Below are 21,727 nucleotides of genomic sequence, written 5' to 3' on the forward strand. Positions count from 1 at the left end.
CACAATTTCCAGGCACTCCTCATTGGTCCCCAGTGAAAATGGAAGCATTATCTGGTTTGCCAACATCCTTAAGCCTTGACTTCCAGCTAGGTCAAATTTTTATTTTGTGAAAAACACACGGGTGGCCTGGTTTCCTTTTATCATCGACAAATCACAGTTACAACTTGGCTCAGGTATTAGGAGCTTTAGTGGAAACAAATCATTCCATTCACATTTGTTGAATACTGACCCAGTGGTAAAACTAGGCAATAAAAACTATTACCCCTACTTGTTGAGTCTGAGCACAAAGAAAATTTACTTTCCAATTATTCGCTTTATGTCACCATAAGGAAAGAAATGTGTGTGACCACAAGGGTAACATGCGTTTGCAAATATGTGCCATTTCCTCTTTTTACAAAAGTGCTGGGGCATGTCTCTTAATAGAATTCATTATTACTATCTTGAGATATTAGCAGTAGGCAGCTGCCAAAACATTTCACAAATGAAACAGTAGTATATTACTAGTTGCCTAATCCTGCTGCGTTTGCTTCTCGGCGTTTGTCTCATTCCCTCTATGAAATAAACAACTTATTAACTACAGAGCAGCTAATAAGATTTTAGCTTCTCCTGTGGGGAACTCTCTAAAGCCTTATTTCGGTTAAATGAGTTCCCTCCTGACTATTTGCTCACTAACTTCCTTCAGGAGACCGTGAGGACTACATGAGTTAATGCACAGGCCAAGCTGTGAAATGGTGCCTGCCACATCATAAGGGGTCAACTCAGATGATAAACAAGTCACAACACAGTAGGAATTTTCTAACAAAACATGTTCTAAAAATTGAAACTCCTGGTAAATATGCAAATTCCATAGAGAGAATTTTAATATCTATGTTTATTAGTTCTCATTCACATGGTGAATTTAAACACAATAGATGAATGTAAGTTTTTTATTTTATTTTGGTTTTTTTTTTTTTTTAGTAAATACTTCGGAGAAGGCAATGGCACCCCACTCCAGTACTCTTGCCTGGAAAATCCCATGGACGGAGGAGCCTGGTGGGCTGCAGTCCATGGAGTTGCGAAGAGTCAGACACAGCTGAGTGACTTCACTTTCACTTTTCACTTTCATGCATTGGAGAAGGAAATGGCAACCCGCTCCAGTGTTTTTGCCTGGAGAATCCCAGGGATGGGGGAGCCTGGTGAGCTGCCGTCTATGAGGTCGCACAGAGCTGGACACGACTAAAGCGACCTAGCAGTAGCAGCAGCAGCAGCAGCAACTACTTAAAGCATTGTTGTATTAGTGACACAATGGCCCAACAGCTGTACTTATTCATACTATTTAAGAAAAGAATATTGGAACTCAGCAATTTAGGTAGATTTAGTTGGCTGAACCACACAGTTAGGTGTAACCAACTTCACGGTACTTCATGAACTTAGAAAACAATGGAAATGAATGGATTAAGAGATAAAACTGGAAATTCTACGGCAAGAACTGAGGATTCAGTGTACAACTGAATTTGCCTGAAATTTTGCCTAATATAAATTTATCTGTATTGCACACTATGCAATCATTACTATCTTTTTTTGATAAAATGGTTAAACTATTTGAGAAGGCTTAAGAAAGAGTGAATGAGGTTGAGGAGCTGAAGAGGGTATAAGTTGAATTTTCTAAAGAGAAACAGACTGGACCATTAAACATATTCCAAAATGGTCAATTACATTTTTTTCTCTTTTTTAAAAATTTATTTATTCATTCATTTTGGCCATGCCTCACAGCACGTGAGATCTTAGGTTCCCTGACTAGGGATCAAACCTGTGTCCCCTGCAGTGGAAGCATGGAATCTTAACCACTGGACCAACAGGGTAGTTCATTTTTCAAACACTTCTCTCTGGTCCATGCTTTCCATCTTCAGATTATCAGAACAAGATGCTACAGCTAAATTAAAGTATAACTGTGATTCACTGATAACCAACTTGGAAGTTTTTTGTGTTTTTTTTTTAATTTATGGAAAATAGTACCCAGTATGTAAAAGAAAAGACAGAGCTACAGAAAATGGGCAAGGCCTCTTTTGAAGGGCATGCCAAAAAGAGAAAAGTGTTAGGCCTGTAGTTATATGAGGAGAGTTCCAGCTCAGTGGTGGTATCACCACCAGCTGGCCAGGAAGATGGTCATGTGCCTCAGCAAAGCTCTGTGTCTCAACCTGTATGGCTTGGAGATGAGCTCTTCATTTTTCCTCCCAGAAGGAAAACGCTAGGGGTCTTAGGGAAAAAAATACATTTTTAAAGTAGGAACAACTTGAATAAAAAGTAAATAATATAAAATTTTAATTTGGGGGAGAAAAAGATTTTTAAAAATGTATGAAAAATCAGTTGAGAATTTTATTGCTTTGGCTCAAGGCCACTGTAATACTGACTGGGCAGAAGGTTGGAAGAATATAAAGTTTGTGGGTGGGGTGTTGCAATTAGAAAAAAGTAAATGCTATGTTTAGAGTAGTTTAAAGACTGTATTTGAACAATCTAAAAAACTATAATTAACGAATATAAGGCTTTGGTAGCTCTGGTAAATTATGGCAAGCACAGGTCCTGGTTGGGTCATTTAAAAAATATCTGTTGAGTAAATGAAGTGAACAAATTCATAAGTGAGGATCAGACAGGAAATAAAAAGAAAGGTTTTCAGAGCCCTTGAAGGAAAACAAAATGGGATCATAGTAGAGGACCAAAAGTTAATTCAGGTTTTTAACAGTAAGAAATATATGAAAATAAAAGTCATCACCAACATCTTAGTTGCTTATTTTGCTAAAAGTTGAGAAAGCACGAATTACCCACAAATAAATGTTTGGGGAAGGTGTAGATGAATGAGGTAATGGAGACAGAATCTTCACTGCAGGTGGTTTAAGTCTCCAAACAAAGTCTGCAAATAATTTTTCAAGCCCACACTTGGCACACATTAAAAAGAAAAGAAAAAGTAATTGTACTATTAGACTGGACATAGATGCTTGGTAGATAAAAATCCGTATTTTTTTAATAAAACATACAAAGATGTTAACTATATATTTAAAACAAATACTAACCTAGCATAGAAATGATCACTTTTCATGATTAGCATTTGATATATTTTGGGGAAGTTTTATAACAGGTAACTTTTTTTTTTAACCAAAATTTATTTGGTGCTAGACAGATTGAGCTTGCCATGTTTATGCTGCAGTCATGTTTTCACAATACCAGTAATAGCAAAATCCATTTTAGGAGTAAAAGTAAAGTGCAGAAAGAGCTTCTGATTAGATTTTAAAGGAAGTCACATCAGCCAACTGGTGAACGTCAGTTTACACACCATGTGTTATCAGAGGCAAGAGGTCAGGTTTTAATACAATGGTTCTTTTGCAGATAGAAAAAGATATTTCCATCTTGTGTGCCAATTTATTCTAAATTGAAAAGAAATATTTAATGATCAAAAGGCAGGAAAGAGGAACAAGAAGACCACATTTGTAAGGAACCCAATGTTAATGTTAAATAACCTTTCTGGAAAAGCTCTATTTAATATTTATTAGAAGCAGAAGGAGCTCAGATGCCAGTTGAGTCTGAGAAGGGGAGTGGTGTTCTGGGCCCGGTGCTGGGCTTGGGGTAAGAGGAATCAACTAGCTTTGGGGACTCTGAGAGGAGCGGGCACTGGTTGTGCTTCTGACCTTCGACAGACCCCCTAGGGAGAGGAAGCAGGGACAGACTCGAGAGCCCCTAGAGCTGCTCAAAGTCCCAGCATGGTCACACCGGAGTAGGAGCACAGCTCTCACCCTGCTGGAAGTCAGGGGACAACATCAAGTATCTTAGATAGCCTCACTGAGTTACCCCAAGAGTTGCAGTGTAGTGACCTCAGGGTACCCACAAGAGCATGGGAGAAGCCAAGAGAGGTGTTGAACTGAGGGGGCTTTCAGACAGGAATGCACTTGACCTGGACCAGCAACTGAGGATGAGACAGGACAATGCACAGCTCTAAGGATGTCCATATAGGCAGAAACTTTAAGATAAGGTGAGCACCAACCCCCCTCTCTCCCTAGCCCAGACTTTAGCACTTTGTAGGGGAAGAAAGGATTCAATTAAATATTTCTGACTAGCAACCCAACTTAAGTTTACTTGTTCTGAAAGTACTCCTTTTATAAGTGTTATAGGTATAAGGGAAAGGTATGCTATACACATCATGCTGCTGCTAAGTCGCTTCAGTAGTGTCTGACTCTGTGCGACCCCACAGATGGCAGCCCACCAGGGATCCTCCAGGCAAGAATATCGGAGTGAGTTGCTATTTCCTTCTCCAATGCATGAAAGTGAAAATGAAAGTGAAGTTGCTCAGTCGTCGCCAACTCCTAGTGACCCCATGGACTGCAGCCTACCAGGCTCCTCTGTCCATGGGATTTGCCAGGCAAGAGTACTGGAGTGGGGTGCCATCGCCTTCTCTATATACACATCATAAGTTAATGATAATCAGGAATTGAGAAAAGGCAGAGATTTTTGTTTCCACCAATGCTGGTTTTAGCTTAAACCATCCAAACTTTCCATAAAAACAAATTTAAAATGCAGGTTATGGGGACTTCCCTAATAGTCCAGTGGTTAAAACTTTCCCTTCCAATGCAGGGGCTGTGGGTTCAATCCCTGGTTAGAGAGGTAATATCTCATATACCTTGTGGCAAAAAAAACCAACACATAAAACAGAAGCAATATTGTTACAAATTCAATAAAGGCTTCAGAAAAATTAAAAAATAAAATTCAGGTTATAATATAAAATAACCTAATTAGAAACATCAAATAGCCAATAAGATAGTAAGGAACCACCTGGCCAAAATCTGCAGGAAAGCCAGAACCTCAGATGTAAGCAAGCACAAGGGGCTTCTGCACTGATTTTGACAACCTCACGGGGGAGATGAAAGAGACAACAAAGCCTCGAACATACCCAAGTGCGGAGAATAAAAAGGCTTTTGTCTACCGTAAGCTGAGGTTCCTAAGAGTCACCCCCTAAAATAAGATTGAACCAGAATTAAGTCACTTCCCACTCCAAGAGACTGCAGGGACAGCTGCCTTGACACGGAAAGGCTACAAAAGGGGAGGGGTGGGGTTGGTGGGCCATGAGAACTCGCCTGCACAAGTCGGTCCCTGTGTGTAAAAGTGCAACTCAAATTGTCATCACCTGGGTGGCCTAAAAACCTTTAAGTGGTACCTTTAGGTTAAAGGGGGCTTCCCAGGTGGCTCAGTGGGTAAAGAATCTGCCTGCATTGCAGGAGATACAGGGGACGCGGATTTGATCCCCAGAGTTGGGAAGATCTCCTGGAGAAGGGCAGGGCCACCCACTCCAGTATTCTTTTCCCCGAGAATCCCCAAAGTGGTGCCAGAGTAGTAGTGTCACCAGGCATCTGGCAGAAACAAAAGTAGCTCCTCTGGGGTGGGGTGGGGAGGTAATTCACTCTCAGCCTCAAGAATCCCTACGGGTAAGTTTTCAGTGGTAATGATGGATTTCCAGGCGAAAATGAGCCAGCACATGAGAGCAGACAGACAAGAGGGGCTGGGAGAAATCTAACAATAGAGATGTCCAAAAACAAATTCATCCACGAATCAATTTTATAGCCTAATATGGAAAAAATATTTACTGAGCACCTACTCTGTGCCAGGCTGTATGTAAGATTGCCGAGATAATATGTCATTTCACATGTCATGAGCAAAGCACCCAAGTGATGAAAGGTTAGTTGAAATGGTATTATATGTATATTTACTTTCACTTTTTGTGTTTTCTGAAGACTTCCAAACACGAAGACAGTGCCCATTATTATTTAGTGACAGGTTTTGAAATAAACAGTAATCTAAGGCCAAGATTGACATCACTGATTCCTTTCTCAGACTCTCATTCCCTCAGGTTTCCAGGCTTGAGTTCAGTCTAATTATCCCCTCGGCAAACCAGATAACCACGCACACGAACAGGAAGACAAAGGGCTGAAAGATAAAGATAACTATCTCAGAGACATAAAACTCATAGTTAGCTACATTTATCTTTAACGGCAAAAGTCCAAAGAGATGGTCGTGGAATAACAGCATGAATCGGACAACATTAATTTTAAGATAAATCTGGAAATAGCTGAAGCTGCAGGAAGGGTGGAGAGGAGTTGGTCTAATATTTACTGATATAAAGATTGCCTTTCTTGGCCAAGGTTGTTGACAAAATCTTGCTGATTATTTGGGTTTCTCTGGTAAGTCTGCACTGATCATCAACCTTTATCTTCTTCTTCTTTTTTTTAATTAATTATTTATTTTAAATGAAACAAAGATGAATATTTTTAATCATAAAAGGTACAATTCACAAAGAAGATAGACATGATAAATCATTAGATACCTTAACAACAAAGAAACAAAGATACATAAAGCAAAAATCAGAAGAAAGAACTGAATCATCAGTTCAGTTTGGTTGAGTAGCTCAGTCATGTCCGACTCTTTGTGACCCCATGAATTGAAGCATGCCAGGCCTCCCTGTCCATCACCAATTCCCAGAGTTCACTCAAACTCATGTCCATCGAGTATCTTCTATTCAGCTTTTTACAATTAGAATTCAAGTCATCACCTCTCCACTTCTGTATTTGTTTGCTGTCATTAGATATTCTGGTGGTTGTCATTTACTGAGCCTTTGGAATGATCTGACCTGTACATTCTTCTCCTTGCTGGGCAAACCAAGACAATATGGTGTAATACAAAATAGTAACAGTAGCGACTGCATATGGGTCTAGGACTGAGCGAGCCAGTGTTTAGGAGCTATTTACTCCTCACAGTGACTGTAAGGGGCAGGTCATTATGGATGAGAAAATTTATGGGCCTGAGAAATAGAGGGACTAAAAGGAGCAGGAACTTCAAAGTTGGACAAACTGGAATTTAGTTTCCCAACCGGGGATCGAACACGTATGTGCCCCTTGCAATGGAAGCATGGAGTCTTAACCACTGGACCACTATTGAAGTCCCTGGACAAACTTGAATTTAAATCCTAAACTGCTGCTGGCATTTCTCCTCTCCTAGAGGTGAGGCTCCATTTTCTGGGTAAAGGCTGCTGTAAGGATGAGGCAAAGGGCCTGGCCTCTGGGAAGTACTTGTTTCTCCTTCCTTCCAGTTGGAAATTCATGTCTTGCCTCACACAGTATCTTCAAATAGTTTTAAAAGTAGCCACTTCCAGGAAGATAATGTGATATTGTACAGAATCTTTAAAATAATAAAAGATGAATAATGGCTTACATTTATGGGGAGTTTTAACTTTTCAAAGCTCTTCACTCCCAAACACTGGCTTCTTTGACCCTTTGGGAAATACTTTAATATCTCAGTTGACTTTCTCAGAATTTTCAGATTGGTTGTCTCCAGGACATAATAACATTGTCTGTGGACCTTGAAAAATGCTAATCCAGGAAATGATTCAAGAAGAAAGGACCAGGCCTTTGCGTCTCTTTCCATCCTCTGGCTGCTGTCTGCCTCCTTCCTTCTCCTGGGATTGATGTGTGTGTCAAGGGGATGGGAGGTGGCCAAGTTCGGAGGGAAGTCAAGGGTAGCGGGGAGGGCTGTGACACCTAGCTGTCTTTGGTTTCCATGGTAAAGATGCCTAACTCAGCAGAAATGTACTACCTTCCCTCATAACAGAACTTTTCCTTTTTTATTTTTTCAAGTTTGTGAGAAAATTATCTTACATTCTCACATTTAAACCAGAACTACTTACTCTTCTTAGAGTAGTCTGAACTGAAAGGCTATATTCATCCAGAGAGTGAGGCAAAAAAAAAAAAAAAATCTGGGGACAATGTGTTCACCCTAGTAGACTGTCTGGCACACAGTAGGGGCTCAACAAATATTTAGAGTGACTGCAGTCACTGGGGTGTGAATTGACATCCTCAGTTGACAATACAGAAAATAAGGCAATGATTTCTGTGAGTTTCTGAAAAAGATCAGAAACTCAGATCACAGACTCACTTCCAGGAAAGCTTCCTAGATCAGCAAGACTCATTTCTCAAATAATTGATTAGTTCAGAGGTCGCACATGTGGGCAGATTTTGTTTTGGCCTGCAAAATTTCAAAACACAGTTTGCTTTGAACATTTAAAGCTTGAGAGATTTCAGATGCATTTACAGCTGCCTCGTTTTACCCAATAGGATCTATCTGGCGCTTTGGGGGACTTGTACTGGTCCCCTGGGTTATAATCATGTCAGCTATATAAAAGTTCCCAAGCTGTGCTAGCTGTTTTAGGTGTTAATTTAATCCTATGCAGAACACACAAACACACCTCAAAAAAAAAAAAAAAAAAAAACAACAGAGGGTTCTAAATGCCTAAGTACAAAAACCAAATCCTCTGGTCCTCAAGTTTCTCACTCTCTCTGTCTGTGCAGTTGCCGTGATTTGTGTGTAAAGCCTCTGTTTTCAAGCCTTTCATTTCACAGGCTCTTGCAGACTGGAGGCAAGAAAGGGAGAGATCACCTGCCCCTTCATTACTGATGCTTGAGAAAGCAATCTCATTTGGAAGGAATTCTTGATGCTAGCCGGAGGTAATAATTGAAACCTCACTGATAGAAGGGCTTCCCTGGTGGCTCAGAGGGTAAAGCGTCTGCCTGGAGACGGGGGTTCGATCCCTGGGTCAGGAAGATCCCCTGGAGAAGGAAATGGCACCCCACTCCAGTACTCTTGCCTGGAAAATCCCATAGACTGAGAAGCCTGGTAGGCTACAGTCCATGGGGTCACAAAGAGTTGGACACAACTGAGCCACTTCACTTCACTGCAAAGTGCCTCAGCAGCTTGTCGCTTAGAAGACACCATTTAGAATGTTACAGAAATTAATACAGAAATTAAATAGGAATAAAACACAAGTGATTTGCACTTAAGTGTTTTCAAATACAATACCAAGAGACTCCCCACTTTAAAATTGCTCCTATAAAGGGCAACAGAATCCTGACCATTCTCCCTTCTCAAATAGATGCCTCCTTCCTCCTGGGCCTTCCTGAGGGCTGTGTGGCCCCTGAAACCACAGAGCCCCCCTTTCCCTTGCGCTCAAGCCCACACTCCCAGCCTGTGTGTGCCCCCTCCACTCCCCTTCCCCAATTTACGTTTTTTCATCTCTTCTGCCACAAAAACACCTCAAAGAGATTTCAGTGATTAAGTATTACATAATAGTAATAAAACATTTATTGACCACCTACTATGTGCCGAGCACAAATCTGTTTGAGAGAGGTCAGCCCCTTCCCTGATCTCCATAATCACCTGAGGCTTTCAGTCTGGTAGTTAAAAAAAGATGAGTGTTCAGCCATCAGAGGCTGGCTTGCACACCACCCCTGGTGTGGCCCCAGTGCTGTCTATACGAGGCTCTTTCCAACTTTAAAAGAGTCTGTGATCATCGCTGCCATTTTTAAGGATGTAGAATTTACAGGAGCCCCTATCACTAAGTGGGAATGGCATTTTTCAACAACCTTCTATTTCCTACCTACAAATGGGGATGGCCCGGATTCATTGTGGATAAAACTGAACCTCCTCAAAACAGTCCGCTCATTTCACTCCCCCAAGCTGAGGAGCCCCCCACGCCACCCCACCTCCCATGGCTGAACTTAAGGTGCCATCCGATCCCAACAAGGAACTAGAACCCTGCCAGTATGTAGAAAGGCAATTTCCCTCCCTCGTACTGCTGCTGCTACTGCTAAATCGCTTCAGTCGTGTCCGACTCTGTTCGACCCCATAGACGGCAGCCCACCAGGCTCCCCAGTCCCTGGGATTCGCCAGGCAAGAACACTGGAGTGGGTTGCCATTTCCTTCTCCAATGCGTGAAAGTGAAGTTGCTCAGTCGTGTCCGAGCCTCAGCGACCCCATGGACTGCAGCTCACCAGGCTCCTCCGCCTATGGGATTTTCCAGGCAAGAGTACTGGAGTGGGTGCCATTGCCTTCTCCCTTTATGAACGTCTGTCACTCAAGTCCACTCCAAGGAGGTTCCGTGGACAAAACCCCAATGACTGTCCCTGACGTGTCGCCAGCGTCCAGACCTGGCAGTACCGGGGTCCCCTCAGTCCCTCAACCCCCACCGCGTGGACCCGTGCGGAGTTCATTCAAAAGAAAAGACGGGTCTAGAAAAAGTTCTCGGGGGAAGAAAGGAAATTTCCCACCTCTGGACCTTTCTCTGGATGGGGACCCATGTCTCCGGCTCCGGAGGTCTAGCTCGGTCGTGAAGACCCCACCGGGCGCAGGTTCCCTGCGGCGCGGGGCGGGGAGGGACTGCCCCGCGAGGGCTGCCCCGGGAATCCCGGCTCAGCCTCTCCCTCCTGCTTCCCTCCACCCCTTCCTCCTCCCCGCGCCCCAGCCTCCGCGCCGGGGCTGCTCGCCTCCTCCCGGGGAGGATGGGATCCGAGCGTCCGGGGCCGAGAGCGGAGGAGGAAGGCAGACGACTGGCAGCCTACCGTCTTCTGCTTCTTAACCTCGGACATGCTGGCTGGCTACGGCGGTGCCCGGCGCGCTGGAACTCGGAGCCCAGCCCCTGGAGCAGAGGCTCTAGGACGCTCGGGTGGCGGCGGCGGCGGCGGCTGCCGGACTCCGGGGGAAGGAGGTATAAAAAGGCTCCACAGACACGTCGCACTTCCCTTGACCAGCCCCCTCCTCCTCCTCCTCCCGCCGCGCTCCTCTCCGCCCCGTCGGCTGGGCCAGCAGCGCCCAGCCCAGGGTACCCTGCCGCCGCCTGGGCGGGGTCCCGGGCCCAGCCCCCGACTCCCGGGAGCGGCTCCGCTGGGCCCGCCGAGGTTGGAGGCAGGACCTTGCAGCCGAAGGCGCGGACAGACACGCCCCGCGCGTAGTCGGAGGTCAAGTTCACTTCTCCCAGCTCCCACTCCCAGCGGGTGCCTGAGCGTCCCCTCACCTCTCACCCCACCCGTGCGCCTCTCAAGGAAGGCTTCCTGCCTCTGGGACCTGCCTGAAACCGCCAAGCTGGTCGTCAGGGTCCTCCGTGGGCACCGCTGCCCCAGCTCGTCTTCCTGGGCAGTAATCACAGCTAGGGTTAACATTTTCTGGTCCTCACTCTGCGCTCCGCTGACCTTTGCCTTAAGCCTCCTGCACCCCTCCCCCCAGGCATCGAATCCTGCCTTCTCCCGTGAAGCAGTGGAGGCTTTCAGGCTTTCTCAAGATGATATTCCAAGTGAGGGGATTCACGCCCAGGCCCAGGTCGGCCTCCACTGTTAAGTCTTTCTGCACCAGCATCATCATCGATGACGCTGATGAAGAAATGTCGACGGGCAAGGCCGGCCTGCATCTTCTGCGCCAGGCCTGGGACTGAGGGGTCTACATGCAATCACTCCTTTGGAGCCCACAATATTTTCCTCCTGCTGCAGATGGGCGGGCTGAAGCGCTGCTCCTATTCACCAAGTTGAGTAAGCAAGCCCAGCCCCTGAAAGTGGTAAATAGTAGCCCAGCGGCTTGTTTCAATCCCTGTTCCAAACCTTTTCTTACAGTACTTCCCTGTGGTCAGCAACCAGGAAGGGCCCTGAGGAGGAAAAGTACGAGAAGGCCCAGTTGTCTTGGCTTATGGACTACATCCTAGGGCTTTAAAGTTTTATCAGAGGGCAGCTCTTTTAACTCAAATATCTGGGACAGTCAAAAGGAAGGAAGGAGAAGCTAGGATTAGGGACAACACCTTGAGGGCAGTCCCAAGGCCAACCCTTTGTACCTTAAGTCTGTGCACAATGTGACAAACAGATCAATGAGGGCCACACTGCCCATTCCAACTTTGGTCTTCCTTCTGTCAAAAGCTTGAAGTGATGGCCTAAGGAGGTGAGGACTGGAACTTTGCTTTCATATCCAATCGTACTTCTGGAAGACTGCCAGCTTTCCAGACAGACACTGAAGATCTGAGTATTCGTTCATTGACTGCCCTTCTCCATGGGGAAGTGGGAAAATAAATCAGGAGTCAGAAACCTAAATGGGAACTCGTATGTTTGTCCAGTCTTGAAATATCAGTGTATTTATTTTCTTACTCATTTAGAGTAAGCTGCCACCACTCCCTTCAACTGTGAGCAACTGGAGGGCAAATGCTGGGTTTGAGTTTCTGTTCTGCACACGAGCTAGCATGTTTGGATTTTATGGGGTTTAAACTGTAACATCTCATTCTAATTTTATTGAAAAAATCCTTTGGTATCAGTTCCAACCGTATTTTGAACTCTGCCAGATCCTGCCCTAAAAGAAAACTAAGTTTGGATAGAGAAATAGCAATTTTTATGTTTGGTTTACTTCATATTACGTCTTTCAAAGCTGAAACAGCACTTCCACGGTGGTCCAGTGGTTAAGAATCCACCTGCCAATGCGGGAGACATGGGTTCAATCCATAGTCTGGGAAGATTCCATGTGCTGAGGGGCAACTAAGCCTGTGCACCATGCCTACTGAGCCCACTCTCTAGAGCTAAAGCCCATGGGCTCTAGAGCCTGTGTTCTGCAACAAGAGATGCCACTGCATTGAGAAGCCCTGGCACCACAACTAGGGAATAACTCCTGCTCGCTACAACTAGAGAAAGCCTGCACAGCAGCCAAAACCCAGCACAGCCAATAAATAATTTTTTTTTTTTTTTTTTAAGCTGAAACAGAAGGAAGTCAAGTGTAACTGTAAGGGTAACTTCCCGGAAAAGGAATATGTGATTGTTTAGACCCGGGGGAGGTTTTGAGATCATTTGTCCAGTTTCCCTCTCCATGCTGAGAGAGGAAAGGTGAGCTGTCTGGTCACCATCAGGGGCCGTGCTCAGTCTCAAATCTCGGTCACTTGGCTCCTCAGATGCAGTGAATCACTTAGCCTCTAGGTCAATTATTTCAAAGCCCGCATGATAATTATAAACTGGACTGTTTTATCTTGTTTCAGATTTATTTAATTCTCAGAGTACTTTGGAACAGATATTCTTTCATTGCTTCCAAAGACTTGTGGAAATAGGATGCCTCAGCTCCCTTGGACCCAAACTGCATTAAGATCCTTTCACTTCACAGATCATCAGTGTAGTTGTAATTCAGCCTGACAACCCATTGAAAAGTAAAATAATCATTCTTTTTTATTTTTCCAAGGTCTTTCTTTTAATGGTGATGTTTGGAATTCTTTTTCATCTTACTATGCTCTTTCTTCTGGGAGAGGACACTGCTTCACAAAGATATGAGCAACTAGCACTTAAGTTTTGGAATCTGTGACTCTAGCACATCAGAACTGGAGAAGACTCATTCAGGGAAGGAAGGCAGGATTGGGATTTGTCTAGTCATCTGGACCAGTCTCCGTAACTTTCTCAGTAGTGTTGCCTGTGAGACTCCACTGTAAGACACTGTGGCCTGCTGGTATCAATTTAAAATCCTTGATGCTGGTCGTGACATTTGCACGAGGATAGTAAGCTTTTCTTCCTATTTTCTTTTCTTTTTTTTTCCCTTCCAGGACTTGGCTTGGCTTTAATAACTAACTTAATGAGGTGGTGATTACTACTTGGGCTTTTCATTATTTAGAAACAATGGAGTCAACTTCCCCAAATAAACAAGGGAAACACATATACAAAGTGAGATGTTTATGCCACAGATTCTCCAATACACTTTGCCGCTGCTAAGTCACTTCAGTCGTGTCCGACTCTGTGCGACTCCATAGACGGCAGCCCACCAGGCTCTCCCGTCCCTGGGGTTCTCCAGGCAAGAACACTGGAGTGGGTTGTCATTTCCTTCTCCAATGCATGAAAGTGAAAAGTGAAAGTGAAATTGCTCAGTCATCTCTGACTCCTAGCGACCCCATGGACTGCAGCCCACCAGGCTCGTTTGTCCATGGGATTTTCCAGGCAAGAATACTGGAGTGGGGTGCCATTGCCTTGTCCACCAATACACGTTAGGGAAGCTCATCACATTTTGGGGGTCTAGCTTGGAGGCATCTTCCCTGGGTTGGCCTTTCCCAAGGAATGCAGCTGCACTGCCGCCTAGTGGCTGTAATGCATGCTGCTGCTGCTGCTGCTAAGTCGCTTCAGTCGTGTCCGACTCTGTGCGACCCCATAGACGGCAGCCCACCAGGCTCCTCCATCCCTGGGACTCTCCAGGCAAGAACACTGGAGTGGGTTGCCATTTCCTCCTCCAATGCATGAAAGTGAAAAGTGAAAGTGAAGTTGCTCAGTCGTGTCCGACTCTTCGCGACCCCATGGACTGAAGCCTACCAGTCTCCTCCGTCCATGGGATTTTCCAGGCAAGAGTACTGGAGTGGGGTGCCATTGCCTTCTCCTGCTGTAATGCATAAAAGAAACCTACTGTTGAAACGTCCCTGGTGGATGAGATAGTAAAAGAATCTGCCTGCAGGAAACCCATGTTCCATCCCTGGGTGGGGACGATCCCCTGGAGAAGGAAATGACAACCTACTCCAGTATTCTTTCCTGGAGAATCCCATGACAAAGGAGCCTGGCAGGCCACAGTCCTTGGGTTGCAAAGAGTCGGACATGGCTGAGCGACTAAGCACTTCCTAAGCCTTCCGGAGAGGTATAGATGGTAGAGAATCTGCCTGCAATGCAGGAGACCTGGGTTCGATCTCTGGGTTGGGAAGATTCCCTGGAGAAGGAAATGGCAACCCACTCCAGTATTCTTGCCTGGAAAATTCCATGGACATAGGAGCCTGGTATGCAGCAGACCATGGGGTCATCAAGAGCTGGGCACAACTGAGCACACACAAGTACCTGTACAATAATAAGAACAGCAATCCCCTTGGGTCAAGAAATCCTTACAGAAAGTTCTCTAGGATTCAAATATTCTTCCCAGTCTTAGGCACAGATAATACCAAGACAAGCAAGACACCGTCCCTGTCTTCAAGAAACAATCAAAAGGAGACAGTCTCTGCCTCCCAACTCCACCCCAATACACTGCAATATATTACTGCATGGGTACATGCTAAGTCACTTCAATCTTGTCTGACTCTTTGGGACCCTATGGACAGTAGCCCTCCAGGTTCCTCTGTCCATGGGATTCTCCAGGCAAGAATACTGGAGTGGGTTGCCATGCCCTCCTCCAGGGGATCGTCCTGACCCAGAGAGTGATCTCATGCTTCTTACATCTCCTGCATTGGCAGGTGCGTTCTTTACCACTAGTGCCACGTGGGAAGCCCACAGTATATTACTGGGACAGGTACAAGGATACATGGATAACTTAGACATTTTAACTTAAAAACACATGCACTTCACTAATCTTTGAGGTAGGGCTAAAGGCTTCTCTTGTGGTGTGGGTATACTGATGGGAATTCCCAAAACCACTCTCCAAAGGCATCTTCAACAATTTCCAGTTTGGAATTTTATAAATACTAAGGGAGGAAACAATTTGAGAGAAGACCTCTTCAAGATGTCTATATACTCCTCCCCCATCTTCATCTGTTCTCTTGCCTGGCCCTCATTCAGCAGGACACATTTTTAGCAGCTCGTCTTTCCAAAGCATCCATCTGTGCTCATGGAAAACACATCTCTTTTTTCCCCACTCATATACTATTCACTTAAGTCGCATCTAAGTAAATTAGTTACACTAACAGGTACAAGTGGCATAAATGAGTTTGGGAACAAACACAGTGGATCTCAGCCAGCACCCAGCTCCTAGGGAGTGCAAGTGCTGAAGTGTGTGGGTGTCCCATTGTCAAAGAGCACTGAGAGTGTGCTGTGGGCATCGGTCATTATCTTTCCCTGAAGAAATGGAGAGCACAGATTAAACTGGCCAGTAAATGAAAAGGAAGGATATTGTGGGGGCACAGAGGAGGGGATATCCAGTTCGACTTTGAAAGGAGGGAGAGTGGAGAGAGATGCGAGGTTTTTCCTTGGCAAAAATGATACATAAACTGAGACTAGAAAGCCCTCCCCTCCCCAAAGTAGGGGCATGTGTAAATTTGAAAATTTAAAGGCAGAGAGCTGCATGAAATAACATGGTGTGTTCAGGAAATTATAAGTATCTGTATTGTTGACTTTAGGAGAAACGGTAGAGGAGCTGGGGGAAGGGCGGAAGGCTGTAATAGAGGTCGTGCCATGTACAATCAGGGAGCAACTTCGCATGTTCTCCTTATGCCCATCAGGGTGCATTAGCCATGTATCTATTCATTAGTCATAGAGACACTTGCTGTGCCCAAGGATGAGAAGGAGGTGAAGGAGATGGATATGTACACAAATAATTCCAAGGGAATGCCTGAGGAAAGATCAGGAAGCAACAATTAGAACTGGACATGGAACAAAAGACTGGTTCCAAATCGGGAAAGGAGTACGTGAAGGCCTATATTGTCACCCTGTTTTTTATCTTATATGCAGAGTATATAAGTTCAGTAACTGAACTGAAGTTAGGGGGAAAGTGTGTGCATACACACACACACACACACACACACACATGAGACAAAGGTGATGCCTATGAAGAGATCAGTGGCTCGTGGTAATTTAACCTGCATTTCAAGGCTAAGAGAAAGCCAGATAGGAGGGTGATCTGTCACCCCACCAATGGTCCAGGCTGCCTGGGCTGATGTCCCCAGCTGCATGAAGCTCTCACTTCCTAGCCTGCTATACCCTATGCCTCCTTCAAGTGCCCCAGCCTGTCACTGATGACCCAGGTAGAGTAGAGAAAAGCCATTGACACCCAGACTGCTCAACAAGTATGACCCAGTCACCAGAAGGCTGCTCACGGAACTTAGGCACCAGAGGAAAAGCCCACACGCTTCCAGGCAGAAGCAGTGCTCTTTGGCCATTTCCTGGGTGGAATCTAGGACACAGATTTTTGTCTCCTCTTTGTATTATTTTTAAAAGAAATATGTTTATTAATATATGTACACATTTTAGAAACTAGAAACATTTAGGGTATTTAGGGAAATTCACTCCAAAATTCAACAAACCTCAGTGAAAACAAGTTGTATTTGTTTAATGGTTTGAGTCTATTAACTAGCTGCATTTTCTGTCTTCAATCAGTACAGTTCAGTTCACTTTCTCAGTCATGTCCGACTCTTTGCAACCCCATGAGCTGCAGCACACCAGGCTTCTCTGTCCATCACCAATTCCCGGAGCTTGCTCAAACTCATGTTCATTGAGTCGGTGATACCATCCAACCATCTCATCCTCTGTCATCCCTTTCTACTCCTGCCTTCAATCTTTCCAGGCATCAGGGTCTTTTCCAGTGAGTCAGTTCTTTGCATCAGGTGGCCAACATATTGGAGTTTCAGCTTCAGCATCAGTCCTTCCAAAGAACACCCAGGACTGATCTCCTTTAGAATGGACTGGTTGGATCTCCTTGCAGTCCAAGGGACTCTCAAGAGTGTTCTCCAACACCACAGTTCAAAAGCAGCAATTCTTCAGTGCTCAGCTTTCTTTATAGTCTAAATGTTACATCCAGACATGACTACTGGAAAAACCATAGGTTTGACTAGATGGATCTTTGTTGGCAAAGTAATGTCTCTGCTTTTTAATATGCTCTCTCGGTTGGTCATAGCTTTTCTTCCAAGGAGCAAGCATCTTTTAATTTCACGACTGCAGTCACCATCTGCAGTGATTTGGGAGCCCAAGAAAATAAAGTCTGTCACTGCTTCCATTGTTTCCCCATATATTTGCCATGAAGTGATAGGACCAGATACTATGATCTTAGTTTTCTTAATGTTGAGTTTTAAGCCAACTTTTTCACTCTCCTCTTTCACTTACAACAAGAGCCTCTTTAGTTCTTTTTTGCTTTCTGCCATAAGGGTTGTGTCATCTGCATATCTGAGGCTATTGATATTTCTCCCAGCAATCTTGAGTCCAGCTTGTTCTTCATCCAGCCCAGCATTTCACATGATGTACTCTGCATAGAAGTTAAATAAGCAGGGTGACAATATACAGTCTTAACCTACTCCTTTCCCAATTTGGAACCAGTCTGTTATTCCATGTTCAGTTCCAACTGTTCCTTCCTGACCAGCATACAGATTTCTCAGGAGGCAGATGAGGTGGTCTGGAATTCCCATCTCTTTAAGAATTTTCCACAGTTTGTTGTGATCCATACAGTCAAAGGCTTTGGCATAGTCAATAAAGCAGAAGTAGATGTTTTTCTGGAACTCTTTTGCTTGTTCAATGATCCAACAGATGTTGGCAATTTGATCTCTGGCTCCTCTGCCTTTTCTAAATCCAGCCTGAACATCTGGAAGTTTTCGGTTCATATACTGTTGAAGCCTGGCTTAGAGAATTTTGAGCATTACTTTACTAGTGTGTGAGATGAGTGCAATTGTGCAGTAGTTTGAACATTCTTTGGCATTGCCTTTCTTTGGGATTGGAATGAAAACTGACCTTTTCCAGTCCTGTGGCCACTGCTGAATTTTCCAAATTTGCTGGCATATTGAGTGCAGCACTTTCACAGCATCATCTTTTAGGATTTGAAATAGCTCAACTGGAATTCCATCATCTCCACTAGCTTTGTTCATAGTGATGCTTCCTAAGGCCCACTTGACTTCAAATTCCACGATGTCTGGTTCTAGGTAAGTGATCACACTATTGTGGTTATCCGGGTCATGAAGATCTTTTTGTACCGTTCTTCTGTGTATTCTTGCCACCTCTTCTTAATATCTTCTGCTTCTGTTAGGTCCATACCATTTCTATGCTTTATTGTGCCCATCTTTACATGAGATATTCCTTTGGTATCTCTAATTTTCTTGAAGAGATCTCTAGTCTTTCCCATTCTATTGTTTTCCTCTATTTCTTTGCATTGATCACTGAGGAAGGTTTTTTATCTCTCTTTACGGGTTCTTTCAAAAAATGTGGAAGATATCTTGATCCATGTGTCTTAGAGGTATTAAATTAGTAGAAAAATATCCAACTGAACTTAGTAGAATTTTTAAATCTTTTAAAAATTATTTATTTATTTTTGGCTCTGCTTTATTGCTTCTTGGGCTTTTCTCTAGTGGTGACCAGTGGGGGCTACTCTTTGTTTGTGGTGTGCAGGTTTCTCATTGTGCTGGCTTCTATTGCGGAGCACAGGTTCAAAGCCCACAGGCTTCAGTAGTGGTGGCACATGGGCTCAGTAGTTTTGGCTCCTGGGCTCTAGAGCACAGGCTAAGTACTTGTGGGCCATGGACTTAGTTGGTCCACGGCATGTGGGATCTTGCCAGCCCAGGGATCAAGCCCGTGTCTTTGGCTTTGGTGGGTGGATTCTTCTCCACTGAGCCAGCAGGGAAGCCCCAAACTTAGTAGATTTTAAGACAATATTTTAAAGGAAGGAAGGCAAGAGGGAAGAAAGGAAAGAGAGAAGCAAAAACAAGAAGAAAGAAAGAAGTGGAAATTGTGATATTTGGCTTAAAATTGAGAAAATATCATAAAACATGACATATTTCAAGAAATTAGAGTTATAATTTGAGAAAAATGTTTATAATTATAGAGGGACAAAGATAGTCCATTTAGTAATAACTTATATGGGGTTATATGGTAAATGCTGTCAACATAACTGATAAATATGGTGATATAATAAATTCAGATTATAATTATTAGGCAGTATCATAGATACTATAAATGGATGGCTAATTTGTAAATGACTGGAATATAATATGTTAAGCATAATTTATTAGTGGGTCACAAACCTTCTGGAAGGATTTATAAATTTGGGCATTCACATCATAGGAAGATAAGCAATAAAAACATCGATATAATCTCCCATTCTTTCCATCTCTTTTATATAAAAGTATAAAAATCCTTAACAGTCACCAACTTATGAGCCTCAGGCCTCCTGAAAGTATTATAAGAAAGTTCATATGAATGCTAAGCATTTTCTTAAACCATAATAGTTCTACATATATATTTCTATTTTTCAAATGTCTTTAGGTGCTGCAGTAAAGAATAAAATACACAATGTTATCAAATTCATTTCCTGATCTTCATATAATATTTTCAATCATCAAATACTAAAAATGCAGCTATAATCATAAGGGTAATCATAGTCTCCTAAAGATAAAGGGAGCAATAGTCCCATTAAAATAAAAAATAAACATTGGCCCAAATTATTATATGCGCTACTGAAACAAACTTAGTTTTGACCCTTGAAATCTCCTTATTCTTAAAACACCTTCTTTCCTGCATTAAACCCACTCCACCCGTCCCACCACGTAACTTTTTTTTTCCTCTCACTTTTACTTTTGAAAGAAGATTCTGTTCTGAATAGGGGAAGCTCTTTTCAAGCCCCAGGGGTTCTCAAACTTCACTATGTATTGCTAATATAACCATCTGAGGAAACCACACACCTCGTTAAACCAAAATCTGGGGATGGGTCAAAGGTGTTGGTAGTTTTCAAAGCTTGTCTTTTTTTTTTTTGGAGTATAGTAGCTTCACAATGTTGTGTTAGTTTCTGCTTCCAGCAGAGTGAATCAGCTATGCGTACACATCTGTCCCCTCTGCCGCCACAGAGCACTGAGTGCCCTGTGCTATACAGTAGGTTCTCACTAGGCACCCATTTTATACATAGCAGCCAAGCTTGTCTTTAAGAGAATCACTGGTTCTCAAAATCTAGAGGGTTTGTGTGAAATTACCAACTGCTGCCCCTCCCTCACCCCCAGAGTTTCCCACCTGGTCTAGCGTAGGTTTCATTTCCAATCAATTTCCAGGTGATCCTGATGCTGCTAATCCAGGGGCCACGTTCTGCAGATCATTGTCTTAGGTATGGGTCTTCCAACTCACCCACTTGTTTTAATTTTTTATAGGAAATTTTAAAAGTAAGTAGAAAGAGAAGAAATAGCTATGTTGGAGAGATAACCTTGAATAATGTTCTTTAAAATTATCCCACTACAGTGAATAAAATGTCTTATAGGATTAATGAGGAAGGAAAAAGACCTTATCAGGAATTCTCAACACTGACTAATCATTAAAATCACATTGGAAGCTTAAAAAAAAAAAAAAAATCAGGTGTCTGTACTTCTCTCTCTCCCTCTAAATCTACAGAGTTCTGGGGTGGGGCCAAAATAGGCTACGTTAAACCTGGGGGTGATTCCACTTTGCAGCCAGGTAGGGAATAACTGGGTTTCCCTGGTGGTTCAGATGGAAAAGAACCTGCCTGCAATGTGGGAGACCTAGGTTTGATCCTTGGGTCGGGAAGATCCCCTGGAGGAGGGCATGGCAACCCACTCCAATATTCTTGGCTGGAGAATTCCATAGACAGAGGAGCCTGGCAGGCTATAGTCCATGAGGTCGCAAAAGAGTCAGACACGATTGAAGTGACTTAGCACGTACGTATGCAGTAATATATTGCAATGTATTGTATTATTCCCTCCTCCTCTCCTTAGGCTGATAATCTCTACTATTATAATACATGTAGCTTCTTATGTGCAACTCACTTGAGTTTTGTGCCCCTTCTGGTAAAGGTTAAGTTTGCATTGTAAAATATTCACCTATTTGACTTACAGTTGAAATGTGAAATTTTGAGATATGTGAATTCTTTGATCTAGCAATCCCATGGATGATGTGAGTACAAGTGAGTAATATGCATGATTTTTATGTTATTCTTTGACTTTTCTTATATTTTCTTAATTTTCTATGAGTATGCATAATTTTTACCTATTAGGAAAAAAGTGCTATTAAAATAATTGCTTTTACACCAGAGGTTAGAGTACAATTCAGAACCATTCTTAGCTCCTTTGCATCTATTGGATGAGTCTGGGCTTCAGAGTCTTTACTTGAATGAGAGGAACGAGTTTAGTTCCATAAACTCTAACACCATTTACAAGTCTGAGATGTTTTATCTCATTCTCTGTGCCTTTCTGCTGTTGCCAGAGCACTAGGTACATACTTTGTCA

At 43.5% G+C, this 21,727-nt stretch overlaps 1 protein-coding gene across 4 annotated transcripts in view; it reads right to left on the reverse strand.

The window, feature by feature from the left end:
- The window catches only part of PAPSS2 (3'-phosphoadenosine 5'-phosphosulfate synthase 2), a 114,409-nt gene extending 103,664 nt beyond the window's left edge, over positions 1-10,745 (reverse strand). Inside the window, exon 1 of one of the 4 annotated variants that reach the window (XM_027529136.1) lies at positions 10,407-10,745. In XM_027529136.1, coding sequence (XP_027384937.1) covers positions 10,407-10,433 — 27 coding nt within the window. In that variant the 5' untranslated portion in view covers positions 10,434-10,745. Of the gene's footprint in view, positions 1-10,115; positions 10,211-10,406 lie in introns of those variants that run through there. The other 3 variants (XM_027529134.1, XM_027529133.1, XM_027529135.1) reach the window with 3 other exon arrangements.
- Positions 10,746-21,727: the final 10,982 nt, after the last annotated feature.

This window comes from Bos indicus x Bos taurus, chromosome 26 (genome assembly GCF_003369695.1).
Source record: "Bos indicus x Bos taurus breed Angus x Brahman F1 hybrid chromosome 26, Bos_hybrid_MaternalHap_v2.0, whole genome shotgun sequence".
Classification (NCBI taxonomy): Eukaryota; Metazoa; Chordata; class Mammalia; order Artiodactyla; family Bovidae; genus Bos; species Bos indicus x Bos taurus.